The 20,364-nt window shown below is 33.7% G+C and overlaps 1 protein-coding gene and 1 long non-coding RNA gene across 2 annotated transcripts in view; both read right to left on the reverse strand.

Annotated features, from left to right (window-relative positions):
- Positions 1–12,808, reverse strand: part of LOC123553862 (uncharacterized) — a 44,380-nt gene extending 31,572 nt beyond the window's left edge. Inside the window, exons 1-3 of the mRNA XM_045343559.2 lie at positions 12,659–12,808; positions 10,099–11,066; positions 9,732–9,825 (exon numbers count right to left, since the gene is read on the reverse strand). Of these exons, the coding sequence (XP_045199494.2) occupies positions 9,732–9,825; positions 10,099–10,980 (976 nt within the window). The 5' untranslated portion in view covers positions 10,981–11,066; positions 12,659–12,808. The remainder of the gene's footprint in view (positions 1–9,731; positions 9,826–10,098; positions 11,067–12,658) is intronic.
- Positions 3,492–9,722, reverse strand: LOC128558694 (uncharacterized). The gene is made up of 3 exons (XR_008371859.1): positions 9,330–9,722; positions 8,532–8,679; positions 3,492–8,215 (listed from the first exon to the last, which is right to left on the reverse strand). It is a non-coding gene; the product is annotated as an uncharacterized LOC128558694 (long non-coding RNA).
- Positions 12,809–20,364: the final 7,556 nt, after the last annotated feature.

The raw sequence follows: 20,364 nt of genomic DNA on the forward strand, positions 1-20,364 counted from the left end.
ATTTAAACTTTACAAAATTCAAACAATTATTACAATATAACAATATCTCGCAAAGTATTATGTGTCAATTTTCAATGTCAGAAAAAAAAAGTAGATTCAATTCACACTTTTTGGAAATGACATCTTTTGTCGAAAAAGAAATAGTAAATACTCAAAAGCAATTCTTGACTGGGGAAAAGTTGAACGTCCAACTTCTACATAGTACGCGTTTCTATCAAACTCAGAAGGACCACGAAATAATTATGTTGTAAAAAAATGTTATATTTATGAAAAAACAGACAAGGGCAAAATAATCCGTTTCTTCTACTAGTCTTGCCAGACAAATTTTAGTTTTAAAATCACATTTAAAAAACTCATGTAGAATTTTTGAGACATTAGCACCTACGCAATTTAGTGACTTGTAATCAATCGCATTGGAACATTTTTTATGTGATTAGGCTATTAAAATTGACAGTATGTTTTACGCTCAATTCTCTTCATGGCTTTTAATGTTCTCTATTCAAAACCGGTTACTTCAACAGCGCCGACACGTTCAACTAATATACACTTTGTAGTTGAAAGTCCATTAGGGATCTTTTGAGTTCTTCACGGGAAAAAGAGTTCCTTGCTTGTACTCCAAAATGTGTTGTGTAAAATATATACTTTTAGTCATTTAATACGTTAATCTGACTTCTATTTGAATGAGCTACGTCGGATTCTGTTGCCGGATACAGCAGTTAGGTAAGCCTTATTGTTACTAGGTGTAATAAGAATTTTGTTTGCTTGAAAATAAACTACACTTGGCATCTGTACCAAGGCCCTCGAGAGTTGGATCCTCAACCATAACTATTATCAATAGTTGTATATTAATATTTATGTGGGGCTGTGTCCGAGGTTTGTCGGTATCTATCACAACAGTGTGTAAAACAGCTCAAGACTGTGGTAAGCCTCTTACGACTTTGCTATTACTAAAGTACTGTAGCATTTATATCTAAATCTTCACAAACCTACTTACATTTGCGATATGGTTCCTACAAAAAGCAATTCCAAGAAAATAAGATTTGAATTAGAAAGTTTATAATTAGGTCATAGTTCATCTATAGGAGTTATATTTTTATAAGTTTTCGCAGTCTATTAAAATAGTTATTATTTCACCTGTCTTTATATACGTGATTGTTGTTGATACTTAGATACACGTAAATTGAATAATATTACAATGAATTTCATATAAACTGTTGCATTCGTAAGCGTTTTGTTGACCTTACTGAAGTATCGTAGAATTGTTTTGTTTTAGTTTTTTTATATTGCCAGTAAGGTTCCCGGCATTTGATTTTAAGCGACAAGATGCCTTTCTGATCGGTAAAGGAAACCATCGAATCATTACATTATTGATTTAGAAACTATTGCTACAGCTCATAACAACAGTCGTGAATTTCAGTCTAATATTTGGAAGTAAAATGGCTATTTTCTTTGCCTTAAACGAAGTTAAACATTCGTATCTTTAATTATATTATTGAAATTGTAAACGTAACCAAATTGTTCTTTGGAAACGTTTTTTTTTTTTTTTTTTTTTGCAAACACAAAGACATATTAATTCAAGTGAGAAGAGTTGTCAGACCAAATGTTTTAAGAACACGAGCATAAGAACAGCATGGAAACAGGACACTTGTCCATAATTTAAGTTGAAGTTATACTATTTATGTTTATCATTTTTTCCAGAAAGTTATATTGCGGTTTGACGCCTTGCAAACTTTCTCTATTATGTTTCATTATTCCCAAGAATATGCTGCTTGGCTGAAGGAAAATAATAAACACAAGCACAAGTAAAGGATATCATATACGTAATTATAATGCAAATCTAGTGTACAATTTTGTCACAAAGACTTTGAAAACAAATATTAGTATCAAATGTGTATTCAAGTCTTTCTGAGTTACACAGGCATTTTGTTCGAGCAGAGCATGCATTTGCCTATATACAACTGTGTCATATATTTAGCCCAATAGAGAGAGCGCAGATGTACGGATCGTAGGGTCGTGAGTCCGATCACCGGGTGGGATGTATGTTCTACTTGACGATTTGATAAAAGATATTGTGTCTTAAATCTTTGTCCTCAACCTCTGATTCATTTGGTGAAGTTGACAATTAATTGTGGAGAACAAGTTTGAACTGGTACAGAATCCAGGAACACTGCCAGCCGTTACATAACTGAAATACTGTTTAAAAACGGCGTTGAACCAAAAACAAAATTGTCTCATATAATTACGCTATCAAAGGTACTGGAACATCTTTAGAAATTTGATACACTAATTAACACTGACAAATATAATACACTGGCATGACTGGTTGCTCATAGTTGACCTGATATTGATCCGGAAATTGATTGCTAACAGTAGTCAGGAAATTGATTTCTAACAGTAGTCTGGAAATTGATTGCTAACTGTAGTCCGGAAATTGATTGCTAACAGTTGTCCGAAAATCTATTGCTACAGTGGTCCTGAAACTGATCTCTCAAAGCTAAAAGGGCATTGTCATGTAAAGAAACCCTGATAGCAGGTAAGTCATTGTAGGTGTCATAATGGACATGAAAACATCTGTTTAAATACAAATATTCTTATATTAATATACATTCTGATGAAATATTGATTTCATGTATTGTGTATATTAATTAATATCAATTTATTTCCAACTGCTTATTAATTGATTAATAGTCAGGGCCTCTGTGTTCTAGTTACTCAGGCCGTTTACTTTTCTCCTGTGGGTGCGAACACCATCCGGGTCATTATGTTAGGGATCTGGCATGTGGAAGGTCGTACTCAAATGCCCATCTTTGTCTGAAACAAGGCCTGGAAGGCAAGCGGTTCCTGGATTTAAAGCTTTAAGGTGACCATAAGACAACAATCGTGTTTATCAAAATCTATCCAACAAACTTCTTTACGTGTCCGAGTGATTAAGGCGATTGAGTCATCCTCTGGTATGTATGTTTGTTTAAGGTAGTTCTGCTCGTTTGGATCGAAATATTTTATACAATGTAGAATTTGATTAAATTTTTGCTTGACTGATTTGAAAAATTTGGACCTCACGCAATTTTTCATCATGGAAGTCTATGGGAAAATATTTTCGCGAAAAGAATTTTTCCTGCAATGTAGATTTTTATGAAAATTCTCAGTCGTTATTTCACATAATGCGGTGAAATAAAATGTATGGGTCCATGCGCTTTTCCTCGAGATATTTGACCATAATTGAAATGAACCGCACAATTACGCCAATTTTAAGAAACTATTTCGAATTATTTAACGTGTCAGATCATTTAATGTAATACTTTCAATCTAGAAGATAGCAACAGTGCTGTTGCAATAAAGTCACTCATGCGTTGCCTTTATTTTATTTTTTTTGATAAAATAATTTTCATTTTCAGAATCCCAGCTTTATTCTATATTTTCTGGATAATTGAGTTCAGAAATGTGCAAAACTACCTTAAATCTTTGTGCAAGTTCGGTGATTGTTTCCATCAAAATTCACATGCCTCGCACTTCTCTGTTTTCAAAAAATTAGACAAGACATAATAAAACAAATAACTTCACACTAAGAATAGGCTCTAACAGTTGTGACAAAATATCGGATTGTATAGGTAAACATACAAATAGGGTCAAATAGGGACAAATAAAGTATAATTACAACAATCTGCTCAACAACTTTTCTGAAGTCTGAGCACCAAGAGCCTTACTTTGACGGCAAGAGCAATGATTCTACACAAACTGATTAAATCCAGTTGCAAATCTGCTGGTTCACAAGTTCAATTATGTAGATTACAATAAAACTCCAAGTCTTTAAATGCATCCTTTATTTTCAAACAGTGCATTATAACAAGGTCCTTGCATATATCATTACTTTATTTCCCCAAAAAAATTTTTTAAAGCGTTTTGTTGCTAGTTTAGAATATATTTTTCAAGAAACATCTCAACAGAGTTCTGTCAGCAGACTGAAAATACTAATAGGTTTTTTCTTGAATGCATATAGGTGAACGGGAGAGTGATTTAGATTCAACTTTTTTAATCACCTGTCCATGAATGTCTTGGCATAGCTCAGTGTATTAATTTCCGAACTGTGTGCATTTTATATCTCTTTTACTTGTGCCAAATGTATCAATATTCAAAAAGTTCATGTCATACAATTATGAGAAGATCAAACTACTGATTCTACAGAAAAAATACAGTGGTTGAGCTACCCAGATTTTTTTTATCAAATCAGCGTTCCGGACTATCTATGATCAAGTGAAGGACTTTTTTACTTTCATCAGGATATGTTAGACAGGTATATGCTTAATAATTGTTTATAGCAATGAGTTCGTGCTGATCAACGTAAATGCATTACGATATTCAGTGGTATGTTCACATGAGCAGAACGTTATATACAATGATGAGGTTGAAAACAAAATCGCTATGTTCCGGTAAAATATATCAACTACTAACTGTTTGTAAGGCATAAAAACAGTTTTTCAGGCTCCAGTTTGTCTTAGAATTTTCTTTGATGAAGGTCTGTTAATAGTGGAACAGGACTCCTTATGATTCTAGTCTTCACAGATGTAAACTTTCATTTAACAAGAGCTGTCTCCATAGGATGACACATGCCCCCGATGGCATTTTGAATGAAAAGTTATGGCCGATGTTAGAGTTTAGGACCTTTGACCTACGGACCTGGGTCTTGCGCGCGACACGTCGTCTTACTGTGCCACACATTCATGCGTAGTTATTTTAAAATCCATGCATGAATAACAAAGATATGGACCGGACATGCCCATCATTGCACTATCATGAAATATGACCTTTAACGTCTAAGTGTGACCTTGACTTTTGAGCTACGGACCTGGGTCTTGCGCGCGACACGTCGTCTTACTGTGGTACACATTCATGCCCAATAATTTTAAAATCCATGCATGAATGACAAAGATATAGACTGGACACGCTCATCAATGCAATATCATGAAATATGACTTTTAACGTCTAAGTGTGACCTTGACCTTTGAGCTACAGACCTGTGTCTTGCGCGCGACACGTCGTCTTACTGCGCCACACATTTTTGCGTACTTACTTGAAAATCCATCCATGGATGACAAAGATATGGACCGGACACGCCCATCAATGCACTATCATAAAAAATGACCTTTAACGTCTAAGTGTGACCTTGACCTTTGAGCTACGGACCTGGGTCTTGCGCAAGACACGTCGTCTTACTGTGGTACACATTCATGCCAAGTTATTTGAAAATCCATCCATGGATGACAAAGATATGGACCGGACACGAAAATTGCGGAGAGACCGACAGACAGACCGACAGACGGTTCAAAAACTATATGCCTCCCTTCGGGGGCATAAAAACTGACCCTGATCTTTACAAATATGGACCTTTTCTGTATTCATGGCTTTTTCTTTTCTCTCTGGAAAGTGGACAGAATATTATATTCACAGTTTACTTACATACTTGAAAATCAGGACACCCTGTCTTAAACTCCTTTTTTATTAGCTACTCTGACATTTTATCAAATCAGCGTACCTCGACTATCTATGATCAGGCGAAGGACTTTTTTATTTTTGTGTAGCCGAAAAGTGAACAAGAAGTCTAACAATGAAAACTATCAACATAATTAAATGTAAATTATAAATTATAGTCATTTAATGGAATATTAAGATATATTATCCGTCTATAAATGACATGATATATTGTCGCACTGTGGCAAGAGCGGCTTGAATAATTCATAACAAGTGTGTTGGTATACCCGCATTGCAATACCAGGAATATTTTCAAGGTTTCTGTTATGCTATATTATTTGAAATGCATATACAGACAGATGTTTCACGACTTTGCTACAGTTACACATCCCGCTTATTTTGTAGGCAAAGGACTATCTATAAATATTAGTTTCGACTGATTTTAGGGCACAGGATATATTTTGATTTACAATAACTGGACGTTATATGATCCTTAATGGAAAATATGCAAACTTGTATATTTCTGAAACCGTCTAACCATCTTAAATATTTTGAACCAAACTTACATCCAGCAGTAATCCCGTATTTCCCAAACGATCTAATCCCGTATTTTCCAAACGATCTACTACATTCTCTGCTTCAGGGAACCATGTCACCATGTCACAAGTTTAATTTATACTATGCCTTTAAATGTGCAGTGACAGAGAATTGTATCCTTTAACCATATAAATTATTATGACAATTATACAATCTGTTCATATATATAATAAAATATTATGCTACTTTCCCCTATGTAAATATCACTGTGATTAGCCTAAATGCCAACCATAAGTTACTTTCTTGGACGAAAACCTCAAACTTTGTAGGGATCGCAATTTCGAAGGACTTGTCCAGCTTTAGGGACCGAAGGGAAAACAGTTCTGCGCAAGAATACACCTTTGTGCCTTTTGATGCTAGCTGATGCTGCTCTATGAAGTCTAACAACTTGCAGGTAAAAATTGATTGGAATCAGCGACATAAGCCTATCACGGAGGCTAATTATATGAAACAGTCCATTCTCAATTGAGGTTTGAATATACGATAGTCTGATATGATGCCATTGATTTTACCACGAGTTATTACAATGTATAAAAATGGTTGTTTTATCTTCGAGTTGCATTTTAGAATAAATACACAACCATTAAATATCCCTTTTCTACCCGTGCAAGTTTTGTATACATCACACCAACTAAATTACTCAGTTTAAAAGAAAATCGGTGTCCTTTGTCCTTTCATACTATTTAGAGGAAAACTCCAATTCATTGTATTGTTACATTTTTATATCGAAAGTAGGTGTACATTAAAATACACACTTAATCTGCATGTTCTACCTTGAATTAATACTGAAAGTATTTAAAAGGAATTATTCTTAATTAGCATATTATCTATAAGATTAAGCTTTTCCCTTATCACATATAAAAAGACATATGTACTTTCTTTAAGATTGTTTGAGTTGGGGTTTTTTTTTTCAGAAAATGTAATACCGAATTATTATCTATTTGGAGGAGCACCAGATAACGGATGTTTGTATATTTAAAGAAACACGCCATTTATTGAGTCATACGAGTGTTATATATAATCATTATTTAACGGTTTAGGAATTCCCCTTAATATCTAGTTTATCTCTTTTAGATAGTCGTAAATACAATTAACGTTGTCCTTGAACGGAAAGTTATCCAATCAAATACTACATAAAATGTTTTTTTTTTATTCTCCAGTCAGTACTTTACCGAGTAACTCGATAGTATTGCTTGATGCGCGAGTATAGGTGAATCGCAATAATTTGATATATCCTGTTATGTTATATCAAATTAATAGTGATTTCACAATTATGAGAAAACTATTTACATTTTTGTAAGTATGTTGTATAAATATACAGGTAAGATCACTCTCATTGGCATGTTGTTTTACAATGTTATGGTATAGGCAATAAAACCATATTATTAGGTTTTCACATTACCGTGAAAAATTCAGTTTGGTTATAGATAGCGAAGTGAAATTATCAACAAGTTATGTTCATCAGAAATAATACATGCATAAGTATGATATTAAATACACAATACAGTTATAAAAGAATGAGATCATTTGATTCATAGTAATCATAATGTTGCATTCCTTGTACCGCTCCAATTGTTACAATCACACCTTTGACCCGGCAATATATAAAACTGCTCTTTCTATTTAGATCTACTCTGTGCGACCAGTGAAAACTAGGCACCGGTCAGTACTGCTCTTGTGAACATTGTTAGTAGAGTTCAGCACATTGAGGAATGTACAAAACGTAACAGCCTATCATTCACTAGAACTCCCATCCGGAAATACACAAAGAAACAAGACCAATTCAATCATCTTACGTACTGTTGCTAGTCGCGCAATGAGCTTACACCTTCTAGAATTACAACTGGAAGCCAAACCGATATTGAGCCATTAATAATTTTTCGATTGCATCACAATTGTGGCATAATAAATTTCAAAGTACTTTCATATTTCAAACACAACAAATGTGTGTGCATGGTGTTTTAGAAGGAATTTTAAGTCAGCAGTGATTTCAACAACAACTCGCCGTTTCTGTCCCATTGGTACTTTAAATACAGTTTGTACTGCAAAATCTTGTTCATAGTTTGTTCCATTCAAACAAAGCTTTTGCACCACAGCAAGTGTTGTTGATGATCCTTTATCCCCTTTGAGTTTGACATGATACCCTATTCTCCTGTAGTTAAAAGAAATATGTTTAAATGTTTTCGAGTTTTATCTATTTCATGAGAAAGGTCTCTGGAAATACAGGACAAATTATAAACCAAAACAAAACGAACCATGGCGACATAGTTAATGTGATATATACTTTATTATTTCATAACAATTCTGTATGCAAGACAATAAAATGTTAATATAAATCTACGTTAATGGAAAACATACTGTAAGAATAATTGCCAGGATTAAGGCCAGTGACACAATTATATGTAAACGTGAACCTGCAAATGAGACATTTTTTAAAATTTACATTTCCAGGCTCATATGGTAAATACCTCTGTGTACGACAGGGTCCTTCCTTGAAGCCAATTTTGCTGTACAAATAGTAAGTTCCCCCGGTATTTACATGTACCCCGTGTTCATCGTAAGTCAAACTACCTTCTATTACTCCACCAGACCGCCATACAATGTGAGCATTTGTTACTGTAGTGCGAGACGTTTGATACAAATACTATTTAATACAGAGTGAAACTATCAAAAGAATCTATTATCTTACATACATAATATCTCATCTTGAGTAATTAATATGAATTCGTCCATTTCTAGACATACACATTAAAAGTTAAAATGACATATTACGCCACGTGAATTCCCCACTGCTATGTTGCAAACATTTACAGCTGTCATCAATTCCATCATATTTTTTTTTCAAATGTATACATTTAGACTTACAACAATCTTTCCAATGCTTACAAATTTTCATTTAATTAAAGTAACAATCATGAAAAACTGCAAGGCATGAAACATATTCATTTTGACGAATGTGCTTTGAGTTTTATTATTATTATTATTAGTAGTATTATTATTATCATTCCAAGCTGTACAGTCTCAATTCCTATAAGACCAACGCACAAACTCGCGATTTACTATGCAAGTTATATTCACTCTCTAGAAACTTGTCCTAGGTATTTCATTCATATGAGATAACTTTTGAAACTCTCAAATATTTATCATTCTTCAATATATATTCTATAATAAGAGCTAAGAAAATATACAGAAATAAATGATAATAAAAGAACAAGAGCGATAAGAGAGTGTCTGATCGGTAGCAAGGTTAGTGAAATAATATTTACATTTTAGCAGCACTTGCAACAAACTTCATTTACACTAAGAGCATTTTTTAAGTGTAAACAACAAAACTTTACTTGAATTATTTGACAAAGAAATACGCTTTGATAAACTACTATATGTTTTACGTCCTTTACCGAAAGTACTCAAGAGTTGTTTCTGGATTTCCAGTATGTTCTGCCAATGATTAATATTAGTGAACATAGTTGTTCTGGCGTGTCTCGTCTTTAACTTTGATATATAGCCAAGAAAAAAATTATAGATATAAAGTTACATGTATCTATAAATATGTGTAGCTTATACACTTTACGCATTACAAATTTGACAGGTTTTGACCTATAGTTATTAATATTTACTCTCGTCATTATACCATTGTGAAACTTAAATTTCTGTGCAGATTGACTTACCAAATCCCGACAATTGAATGGCTGAACGACGACGTGTCAATAATGTGTTGATAAGTTTGTAGTTTCTCTCCACGCCTTGCTGACTGGGCCAACCCTAGTGTGTTGCGTAGAAAAACAGTTTCAATGAATTTATTACATAAAATGCATGTGCCCAAGGAAATCTTAAATCAGCATATATTACTTAGGCGTGATATCTAGAGGAAAACTGAATTAATTTCAATATAGCCTTTTGTAATATAAATCAACTAATTTCCCAGGTTATAAACTGTTACGTATTAATAGATAGAGAACAGAAAACAGTTTTTGTTCATTCCAAAAATATCGACCATGATTACGGCTTTGATATATGTAGAAACATACAACTCACCTTAACAAGCACAACCAAAAGGTCCTTAAGGGCTTTTACACAACATTGTCCACCTGTATACTTAATGATTCCCAAATCTTTCATATCTTGATTTGTCAAAGTATGGAATACGTCACATTCAAAACAGGTATTGAATTCTTGTACATTATTATCTTTTTGTGTTTCCATAGCAGAAACCAAATATGAAAGTCCGACCACGTTTAGTAGCAAAAATATTAAATTTAACACCGACAGAATATAAAATCCTCGGCGGAAAAACTTGTATTTATTCATATTCATAATGCGCCATCCTTTTAGTTGACGTAACGAAATACTTCTTGTAAAGTGGTCCATATATGCATAACCCGAATCAATTGTAACATTTTGAAAGTCATTCCTTTTACCTTTATTGCTGGAAGAACGACAACAATTTCTGTTGCTGTTTAAATGTACCAATTCATTTTCGTGTTTGCTTTGAATTTGTGAAACAGGGTGTAAATAGCCAGAACCGTCAATAGGAACTGAACAACTTGTACACGTTTGCGTGAAAGGATGTTGATGTGATACATGTTTCACACTTTCATACAGATTCCCTTCAGAAAGACTATTTTCGGTGAAACTGTCTGTATTTTGATGTATATAATCGGGAGTGCATGCTCCTATTTGGTTCGGCCTTCCTGAGTCACAATTACAACATAATAGCCTATTGTTAGCTGTTTGATATCTATCACCGGTGTCATCGAACATTTTCACGTAATGATTCCTGGAGCATCTTCGCGTACATCGTTCTGTGCTTGAACCATTTTCTTTAACACGTGTTTCATCTTTATCATCTGAAGTCCGAGAAACTATGTGACCTTCTTGTGTGCCTTTGTAGCAAGTGTTAGCTTTCGTTTCATTCATGACCTGCAGGTGTACGTCTTTGTGTTTGGTATTTTGACATGCAAATGTTCCACACCTGGACCAATTGAGACTTTAGTATCCCTGTACTGTAAAAATCAAAGTCAATTTGGAGTTTTGGTTTCAATGTTATCTAATAGAAATAAGTTGAGATCGACTTAATGTGTATAATTATGTTAAACCCTGTTACTTCTTTAAAGTGACTGTCCTCCAGATTTTGGCTAAAATTATCTTTCTTTCAAATTGAAGTTTAGTCATATTATGAACATTAGAATTAGAGTTTTTGTTTCTAAACTATGTTTAAAATGCCAAAACAAGAAAAAAGATGACCGCGTCGGGAATCGAACCCGGACCGCCGCGGCAACAGAATAATTTTCCGCTGTAGCTACCAATAGCGTTATGGAGGATTTAGTGTTTAATGCGCGATAAAAATAGATATTTATCGGGACAATTAACTTCGAGTAAAATGTTACAAACGCTTTTCGATTTTCATCGTAAACAGTAGTAAAAACAATTAATTCTCATGCGTTTCCGTAAGATATAGTCTGTCAGTAATTAAGTTTTAAAGCATTTTTATGAAATATAGCATTAATGTCCAGATATCTAAAAAGGTATTTTTGTTGTTGTCGAACGATCTAAGGCCAGTACCTTTAAGTGTGATTTACATTGAATATTCAAGTAATGATAAACGTTCTCAGTCTATCACAAGACCAACTAAGTTGCAGTTTTAATCATTTCTGAACACAGCCAAAGTGTGACTACTAATAATGGACGAAGGAACATTACATTGCAGTCTAGAGGAGTTGAACTCGGTACAATGTCCTTCACCCACCCACCCTACAAACACTTGCACCAACAAATATAAAACACCAAGTTTTCCACCGTACGCAACATGAAGGTAAAAAAAATAAATAAATAAGAATCACAACAAGTATCCGATACTAAACAGGCATACTCAGATAAAGCAAACCAGACTCCTGTTTCAGGCAACAAATTGTTACGGACTAGTCTAACAGAAAATATTTTAAATGTAGTGAGGTAAATTTTCGAATAATTGACATTCAGTTTATTAAATGCAGATGTATCTTCACTTAAAGGTTTCCGAAAATAAATACTTAGATTAGAAGGATATGAATCATCATTTGAGCCGCGCCATGAGAAAACCAACATAATGGCTTCGCGACCAGCATGGATCCAGACCAGCCTGCGCATCCGCGCAGTCTGGTCAGGATCCATGCCGTTTGCTTTCAAAGCCTATTGCAATTAGAGAAACCGTTAGCGAGGAGCATGGATCCTGACCAGACTGCGCGGGTGCGCTGGCTGGTCCGGATCCATGCTGGTCGCAAAGCCACTATGTTGGTTTTCTCATGGCGCGGCTCATCTGTTTACAATAAGTAATGAATACGGCGCAGCATGTATACCAATTTCTGAGAAGAGAATCTCAAAAAGTTGGTGCAGTTCAAATACAGACTTTCTCAGTTTTATGGAAACAGGTGTGAAAGTTATAATTATGCTCTTTAAAAGACATAACGCAGACTACACTGATGATGGAGAAAACTATAAAACTATAGAAAGATATTAATATAAATTCTCCTGTATGATATTTTTGGGAAATATAGTTATAACTCCAACATTTTTAAATGAAAAGCCTGCATTTGATCCAATTTGAAAATAAATTTACCTTTGCAATGTTAAATGAACATATCCAGTGCTTATCGACATTTGAGCAACTCGATATAAATAAAGTGGATCAATGTACCAGGATGTAAATTAGGTTTTATACGGGTAATTACAGGTTATGTTTACATTGTCTTACGTTACAATCTTTATACGACCCTAAAAAATAGAGAATATTAGGTTACTGTCTGATAAATTTAAATTTATTAGGCGAGTTGAAGAAAATATATTAGGGCGAGGCTCTGCCGAGCCTTATATTTTTTCGTAGACGAGCCTTATAAATTTAATTTTTTTCAGAAAGTAATCTAATATTCTATTTATCCTACCTGTTCAGAAAATTGGGAAAAAAGTCGTTGGAAAGAGCAACAACGTGCAGACTTGACGTCATATAATATGACGTTTGCTTGTGTAATTCAGTTTGTGGAAACTTGAAAAAAAATGCAATAACTTTTTTATTTCTGAATAAAAACTTTTGATTTCACCACTTATTTTCTAAGTTCAGACATTTCCAACACAATGGTGATGATTTTAAAGCAAAATTTTGATAAAATAAGTGATTTCAAAAGTTCCCGTAAAATTGATATCTTGACACTGACTAGATAAAGCAAAGTTTATTAGGCAGGCCGATATTGTGCTATATCTTATATGAAGGTAGGATAAAAGACTAACTTGAAGTATAACATTACATATAGGAAAAAAAAAGTTATTATCGTAAATCACTTATTCCTTTCAACATGCTGAATTTAATACTCCAAATTACAAAATCAAAATATTTGCAGTATGTCACTCCATAAGGTATATTTCTTTTCATATTATTGTCATATATTGCATAGTTTCATTAAATAATTGCTTTTATAGTTTGTAAATTGATTAGGAAATAAGAAGATCTAATTCAGTATTTCACATTAGTTACTTTTATAAGACTATAAGGTTATTCCGATTAAAACAAGAGAGCAGCGATGGTGCTAAATTGCTCATCTGACCTACGTCTAACCCCAGATAAACTGGTATTCAATCTTGCTTATATTTAATAGAGACAAACACCTGACCATGTTTTATCAGGTAAATCATAGACCAGGTTTTTGCAAGTAATAATTACCTAGCTTTATACCTCAGAATACGAAGTTTTTAACTTGACCTTGAGTTCATTGGCAAAGATTTATGATGACCAAAAAGAAAGTGTGGCCTTGAAAGAAAGTGTTAACAAGGTTTAATAGAATTTAAGCCAGTGACTTTTAACCCCAAGTAACTACTAGTAAGTTTTAATCACCACCAAGATTTTGTAAAGACAAATATTCCGACAGTTTTATGAAAATCAAGTTGAAAATGTGACGTCGAAAGTGTTAACAAGGCTTTTTCAAGGATTTTATCAAGTGACTTAGTTTCAGGTGTCAGGTAACAGTTTTTTTTGTCATAACCTACGTTTTATAGTGATACGCGATCTGACAAAGCCTCTTAGTCTAGACTGTTATAAAGTTTTTCCTAAGATAAGACCTAGTGACCTAGGTAAAGACCCCAGGTTACCCAGTTTCTTAACCTAATCTAGATCTGATAATTGCAAATATTCTTACAAAGTAATATGAAGATCGCTAGTAGTAACAAGATTGTCCCATGATTTGACAAAATGACCATTGCTTTTTGTCTTAGGTAACCTTATTTTGAAGTCGACCTGGAATTCATAGAGACAAACATTCTGACAAAGATTTATGACGATCAAGTACAAAATGTTGCCCCTAGAGTTGATCTCAAATATGCAAATTTCAAAATTGACCTACTTTTTTTAGAAAATAAACATTGTTAGTTTTTTTATCGATTGGTAGAAAATGTATCCTCTGACTTGTTAAAATGTTATCTTATGATTTGACCTGGTGGTCTAGTTTTGATCCAAGATAATTGTTTGACATTTTATTATAAGTAACATTGTGAAGTTTCAATAACATTCTGTCAAAAATTGTAATCTCTAAAGTATCATCCGTCAACATTTAGGAGTACTTTATGCTCAGGTGAGCGGAAACAAATAATTTTACACTTGTTTGTTTCAGTAAGAAAGTTATATTTCTAGAGGTGGTAAGATTTGCTTTCTTAAATAGCTTCATGGGAAGGATGAGAGCATGACTGTTTGTTTAAATTAAGTAATTATCATTATTTTTTTATAATTATGTACACCGCAACTGATTATGCCATTTTATATAAATAGGCGTTTGATCAAATTATTCAGTTTCAGTTTTCTTAATGTGTATTTATATCGGAGAGGTAATGTTTTCATCGAAATGAGTCACGAAGCACACTAATGTCAATTATTTGACCTAGATCTACTTATAAACGTTGTTTCTATGAAAATGCACAAGGACAAAGAAGACAATTCAGATTTCCATAGATAGCGTACTTTCGAAACGTACATTTATTCTTCCTGGTGCGTTTTTTCTTGCTGTTTATGAAAAGTGATCATTTAAATTAATACTTTGTACATGTATAAAAATCAGGTAAGGTGAGAAAAATGTTATCGTTCTTACATGTGAAATTTTGTTGAGGTATATTTAGGTGTAAAGAAGTGAACGCCTTACTCTGGCATAATTAAATACCTAATACATTAAAACCTGGTTATCACAGCAAATGTAATATTAAGATGTATAATGTGTTTAAAGAATACCTAGAACCAGTTGATAATACCATATTTGAAGACCGTTTGCTTGCCCTAGACTTTGTTTCTATGTTTCAGAAAGTGAGCATCGTGCTATGAACAGATCACATTTTGTTCTGAAAATATGCTTGATTCACAAAAAAAATTCACTTTATATTGTCCCAATGTATAGCAATTTGAGACTGAGATATAAATTACAATGCCCAGCTCCATGTAATTTTGTCGAATACCAATTGAAGTCTTTTCTATATGTATAATTTACGCTTATCTCTACAAAAAATGCTTTTAATTGTATATTCGAACTATTATGAGCATTGGTTAGTACTAAGTTATGCAAGGTAAACAGATAACTTATGTTTTTCACATTGTTTAACGTTCTTTCCTCAGTTTTGACAAAAATACTAGTAAGTGTTAAACTCGTTAAAGGATTTGGTTCCATCAGACTCAAAACTAAAACTATTATCAAAAGTAGACCCTTGTGTATTATCCTTATTTCTATCAATAAAAAGAGAACTGAATTCATTTCTCCATTTATTTAATACGTCTGAAATGTTTGAGGAAGTATTTCCATTATCTAAGATAACTTCTTCTGGAATATGTTTTTTCCTAGTATGACTAACTCCTATTTTGCCTATGGATTTCCAAAAGGCACTATGGTCAACATCACATTCCTTTAACAAATTACCTTGCATAGTATACCAATATATTCGCTTAGCCTTCTGTACTTGTCGATCAAAATGTTTACGTATATTAACATATTCTACTTTGAAAATACTTTTAAGACTTCTATTTGCACAATTTAACCAATTTCTTTCGGCAATACATAGCGTGGACCACAATTCAGTAAGATCATGACTCCACCAGGGTTTACCTGGTCTGTGCTTTCTATAGTTACTAGACAAATTCCTGGCAACAGTTTTATGTGGAATACTGGTATACATATTGCTCTTAACTATAGCACACCACTCTTGATATACTGAATCAATATTTCTACTATTTATTTAATTATATTCAAGTCTAAAGATAAGCTCATTTACATCCTGCAAAACAGACTGATCGCTAAGAAAATTACTTGGCATGTTTTTAAAATCAAATTTTACATGGCTATATTCGTTATTATCACTATCAACAAACTGTTCGTTGTCATCCCAGTTTAAATTTACAACAATATTCCATGCTAATAAAGAATGGTCTGGAATACTACTAGTAGTAGCTAGGTTAGCAATACTTCCTATTGGTGTAATCAGATCGGACGTCAAATTAACATCAAAATCTGTAAAATTACATAAATATTGATGTGGTACGATACAATAATCAACCACTGAGCAACCATTAACTGATACAGATGTAAAATTCTGTTCATTAATAGTACCACGTCCATTCAACATAACATACACATATTTGTATTGATTTAATCGAAAGTCTACAAAAAGTTCACCATAATAATTTGTGATAAAATCAATAATTTTGCGTTGAGGCAACTCATCTACACCAGCACTAAAATCATCTAGCTCTCCAGTCCTACTATTAAAATCACCACAGATGTATATAGAACCAGAGGTTTGGTATTGGTATACACCAGACAACAAATGATCATAAAAATAGTTAACATCAAACTGGCGTGTAGAATTCTCTGGTGGTAAATAGCAAACACAAGGCATAAGAGTGTACTTGGTAAACTTATGCTGTACTTTTAACCATAAAATACCTTCATGAACATTATCCAAAATAGACACATCATAACTGTTTAAAAGTTCTCTTCTAATTAAAAATCCAACCCCAACAGAGCCCTTTTTGCGTTCTTATGAATAATTTCCAATTTAAACCATACCAAACAAAACCATCAATATTCAATGTTTCATCATTACACAAATGAGTTTCTGCAAGTGCTAAAATGTCAAAATTCTTATCTAAAATACAAGAGTAACGCAAGTTAAAATTGTCAGAAACTGGGTTAACATTCCACCTTCTAACATTCCAAAACCCAGCTCGCAACTATTGCTGCCTCTGTCGTTGATCTCTGTGGTTGCCACGTCCTCGGTTTCTATCACGGTTGTTGTCTCTACCATATTTGGCACTTTGCCAGTCATGACCATCCTGAAAAGAGAAGTCATCATGCCGACTTTCCGAGACATTATCACTCTGCCTGTCATTACTGTTCATTCTGTTTTCACTTCTCATACCAAAGGCCCCTACTCGCCTGTCATTATTATTTATATTTTCCCTACTAGACACGTCTTCTCGCCTGTCATTGCTGAAACTGTTATCTTTATCACTGTGATTATTTCTAGCAGATCGTACCACTCGTGTCCCACTAACCTCAAGATCTTTATTTCGAAGGACATTAAGTATTGTGCGAAAGTTGTCTGCCATAGTTCTCTCTTGCAGTGACTTGTCATGGCTGATAAATATCTCCCTAAACTGACGAGAATCCCGAAGCAACTTTTTTGCCATCATCACTTTGCGCTTGTCCTCGTGCGATTTAAATCTAGCAATAACTACTCCGGGTTTTCTGGAATCACGGTTTTTCTTTCTCTCTACTTTCTCACATTCAATTCCCCTTAACTTAAGGCCATCCTTAATCATAGCATTTACCTTGTTGAGAGTATTTTCTGAAGTTGCTTCTGGCAAATCCAGAATGACAATATTCAAGGCAATGCTTCCATGGTCATTGGTTTTATCTGAGTTACTAGAAACTTCCTTTAACTTATCGTAAACATTGTCTATTTCCGCTGAAATCTCGGCATGTATATCCTGCTTTACAGAACTTATTTTCACATCAACCTCTTTTCTTATTTTACTCATTTCTGATGAGACTCTCTTGTCCAAAATTTGAGCCATCTTAGTTGATATTTTATGCTCAAGCCAATCTTCCAATTTATCCATTCGTTCATTCAGTGCAGCGAATTGCATGTTTAAGTCTGCAGCTAAGTTTGCTAATAAGTCATGAACACTAATATTTACACTGTTATTCTATCCTGAGTCAGACAACAAGGACTCTATTCCTGCATCTCCTGACTTGCTACTGTTTGTTTCCATCGAGCTATTTGCTGAAAGCCTTGCTTTTTTCAAATTAATATCACTACATTCTATATGTGTGGGTTCTGATCGGTTGCGTTTCTTTGGCGTATTTACTCTGCTTACCCGCTGAGACGACATAATCGACTCTACGTACTCCGCTGCATCATTACTCGCCATGCTGCCGACTTTACCAGTTTAGAGTTAATGCAATGGTCAGGACTAGTTAATAGAGACCACAGTCTTCTCAAATGAACACTCAACTATGACCCACTAAGTCCAAAACATATAAAGGAAGTAAATGTCAAAACTGCGAAAACCTATGACACTCCGCTGAAACCGGTGACGAGGTAAACACCTCACGGACAGATAGTCTCCTTGAAATAAATGTCTTTAATTTCTCAGCTTCTTACGAATTAATCTGATAATACTTCTTGCAGATACTCTCTCTGGACATCTATACACGGAACAGCTCTATAAATACGATTTAAATCAGTCTTTAATTCACAAAAGTCGTCAAAAACTGTCCCCCGCTAAAGTCTGACAACGTGCTATAGGTCAGAGACCACTATCAAAAAGCATTTATTTAAATATCGATCGGCAATTATATCATTTATTTTTCTTTTCATTTTCATTCCATTGTTTTTGTATGAATAATTAGCTTTGAAATTATCTTTTCAAAATTAACAACTAATTAACTTGTTTGCCACACAAAGTACATCAACAACAAATATATTTTTCGGACGTTTTTTAAGTTTGCCATATTGTTGCATGTGTTTATATTGCAAAGGACATATTACTGCCGATTTGCGAATACACTGTGACACAATTTGAGTTGTTAATTTTACCAGTTACACCCAATTTTCTGTCTCAGATACAGCAAAATACAGTATGTATTATACAAACGAGTACAAAACTCTGTATACAATTCACATTGGATACTGATAAATATTTAATCAGAATGACAAAATAATCTCGACGTTTCATGTGTCAAATAGTTGTCCGTTGTCATTAAATTGGTTGTTTTAATCAACAGATTATATCAAGATTCTATTACCATGATAATTATGTACTAGTGATCTAATTTGGTCCCGTTGTCGATTTATTTTATCTACATGTAAACAATAGAAACAATTATACAAATTTACAACAGAACACTGCTCACAAAATTGCTTTGATTCAACGATTTTAACCTGAGCTTGAAGTGTTAATGGGGAGCCTTTAAAACATTTGATTATAAAATGGGTCGGCATGACTGGCAACAAAACACAAAATGTCTGGAAAACCCTCCTCAGCTATGCAGGTCCAATCCCATTCTCAGTCTAGACTACTGTGCCCCTTAATTAAGCAAACTAAGTCGTGTTTTAACTGTAAATGTGAAATACTGTGAAATCATTTATTTTCGTCGGCACGAAATTTCGTGGTTTTGGCCAAAACGCTGTTTCGTGGGGACGTAAATTCGGGGATTTTCATTTTTTGTAGAAAAAAAAAATAATTTCCACAAGAATAGATTTACAGGTACTTAGGTTCCTTACATGTGAAACCTAAACGTGTCATACAGCGCTACCATGGTTACCGAATTTGCAATCTACGCTGCGGGAGATTTACGAGTGATCATGTGCCAATTAACGACCGCGTTATCTATAATTATACGACCCCTAATTTGCAAAACTTTTTAAAACTGTGAAATATTCAATAAGAAAAGTCGGCGCCAATTAAAAAGTGTCAAAACCGTAGTACCTTGCACAATTAGCATTTATAATCGAAACAAATAAAAAGTTGATCATTGATCATTTGATCGTGTTTTAAACAAGAACTAGTTATTATACTGCAAATTAAAACAAACTACATGTATTATAGATTAAAATACTGTTGTTTTTATTCCGTAGTACTAGTATAACAATAGTAATCCTTCATAAACTTTTATAATAAAACTGGTCCGATTTGTTTTTCAATATGAATGGCGCGTCTACATCTAAAATTGCATGCTGTTGAACTTTGTGCATGTGTTATTTCCTGCCGAGAAACGTGTAATGTGAATTAAGTATTAA

The sequence above is a fragment of the Mercenaria mercenaria genome, chromosome 7 (genome assembly GCF_021730395.1).
Source record: "Mercenaria mercenaria strain notata chromosome 7, MADL_Memer_1, whole genome shotgun sequence".
NCBI classification, from domain to species: Eukaryota; Metazoa; Mollusca; class Bivalvia; order Venerida; family Veneridae; genus Mercenaria; species Mercenaria mercenaria.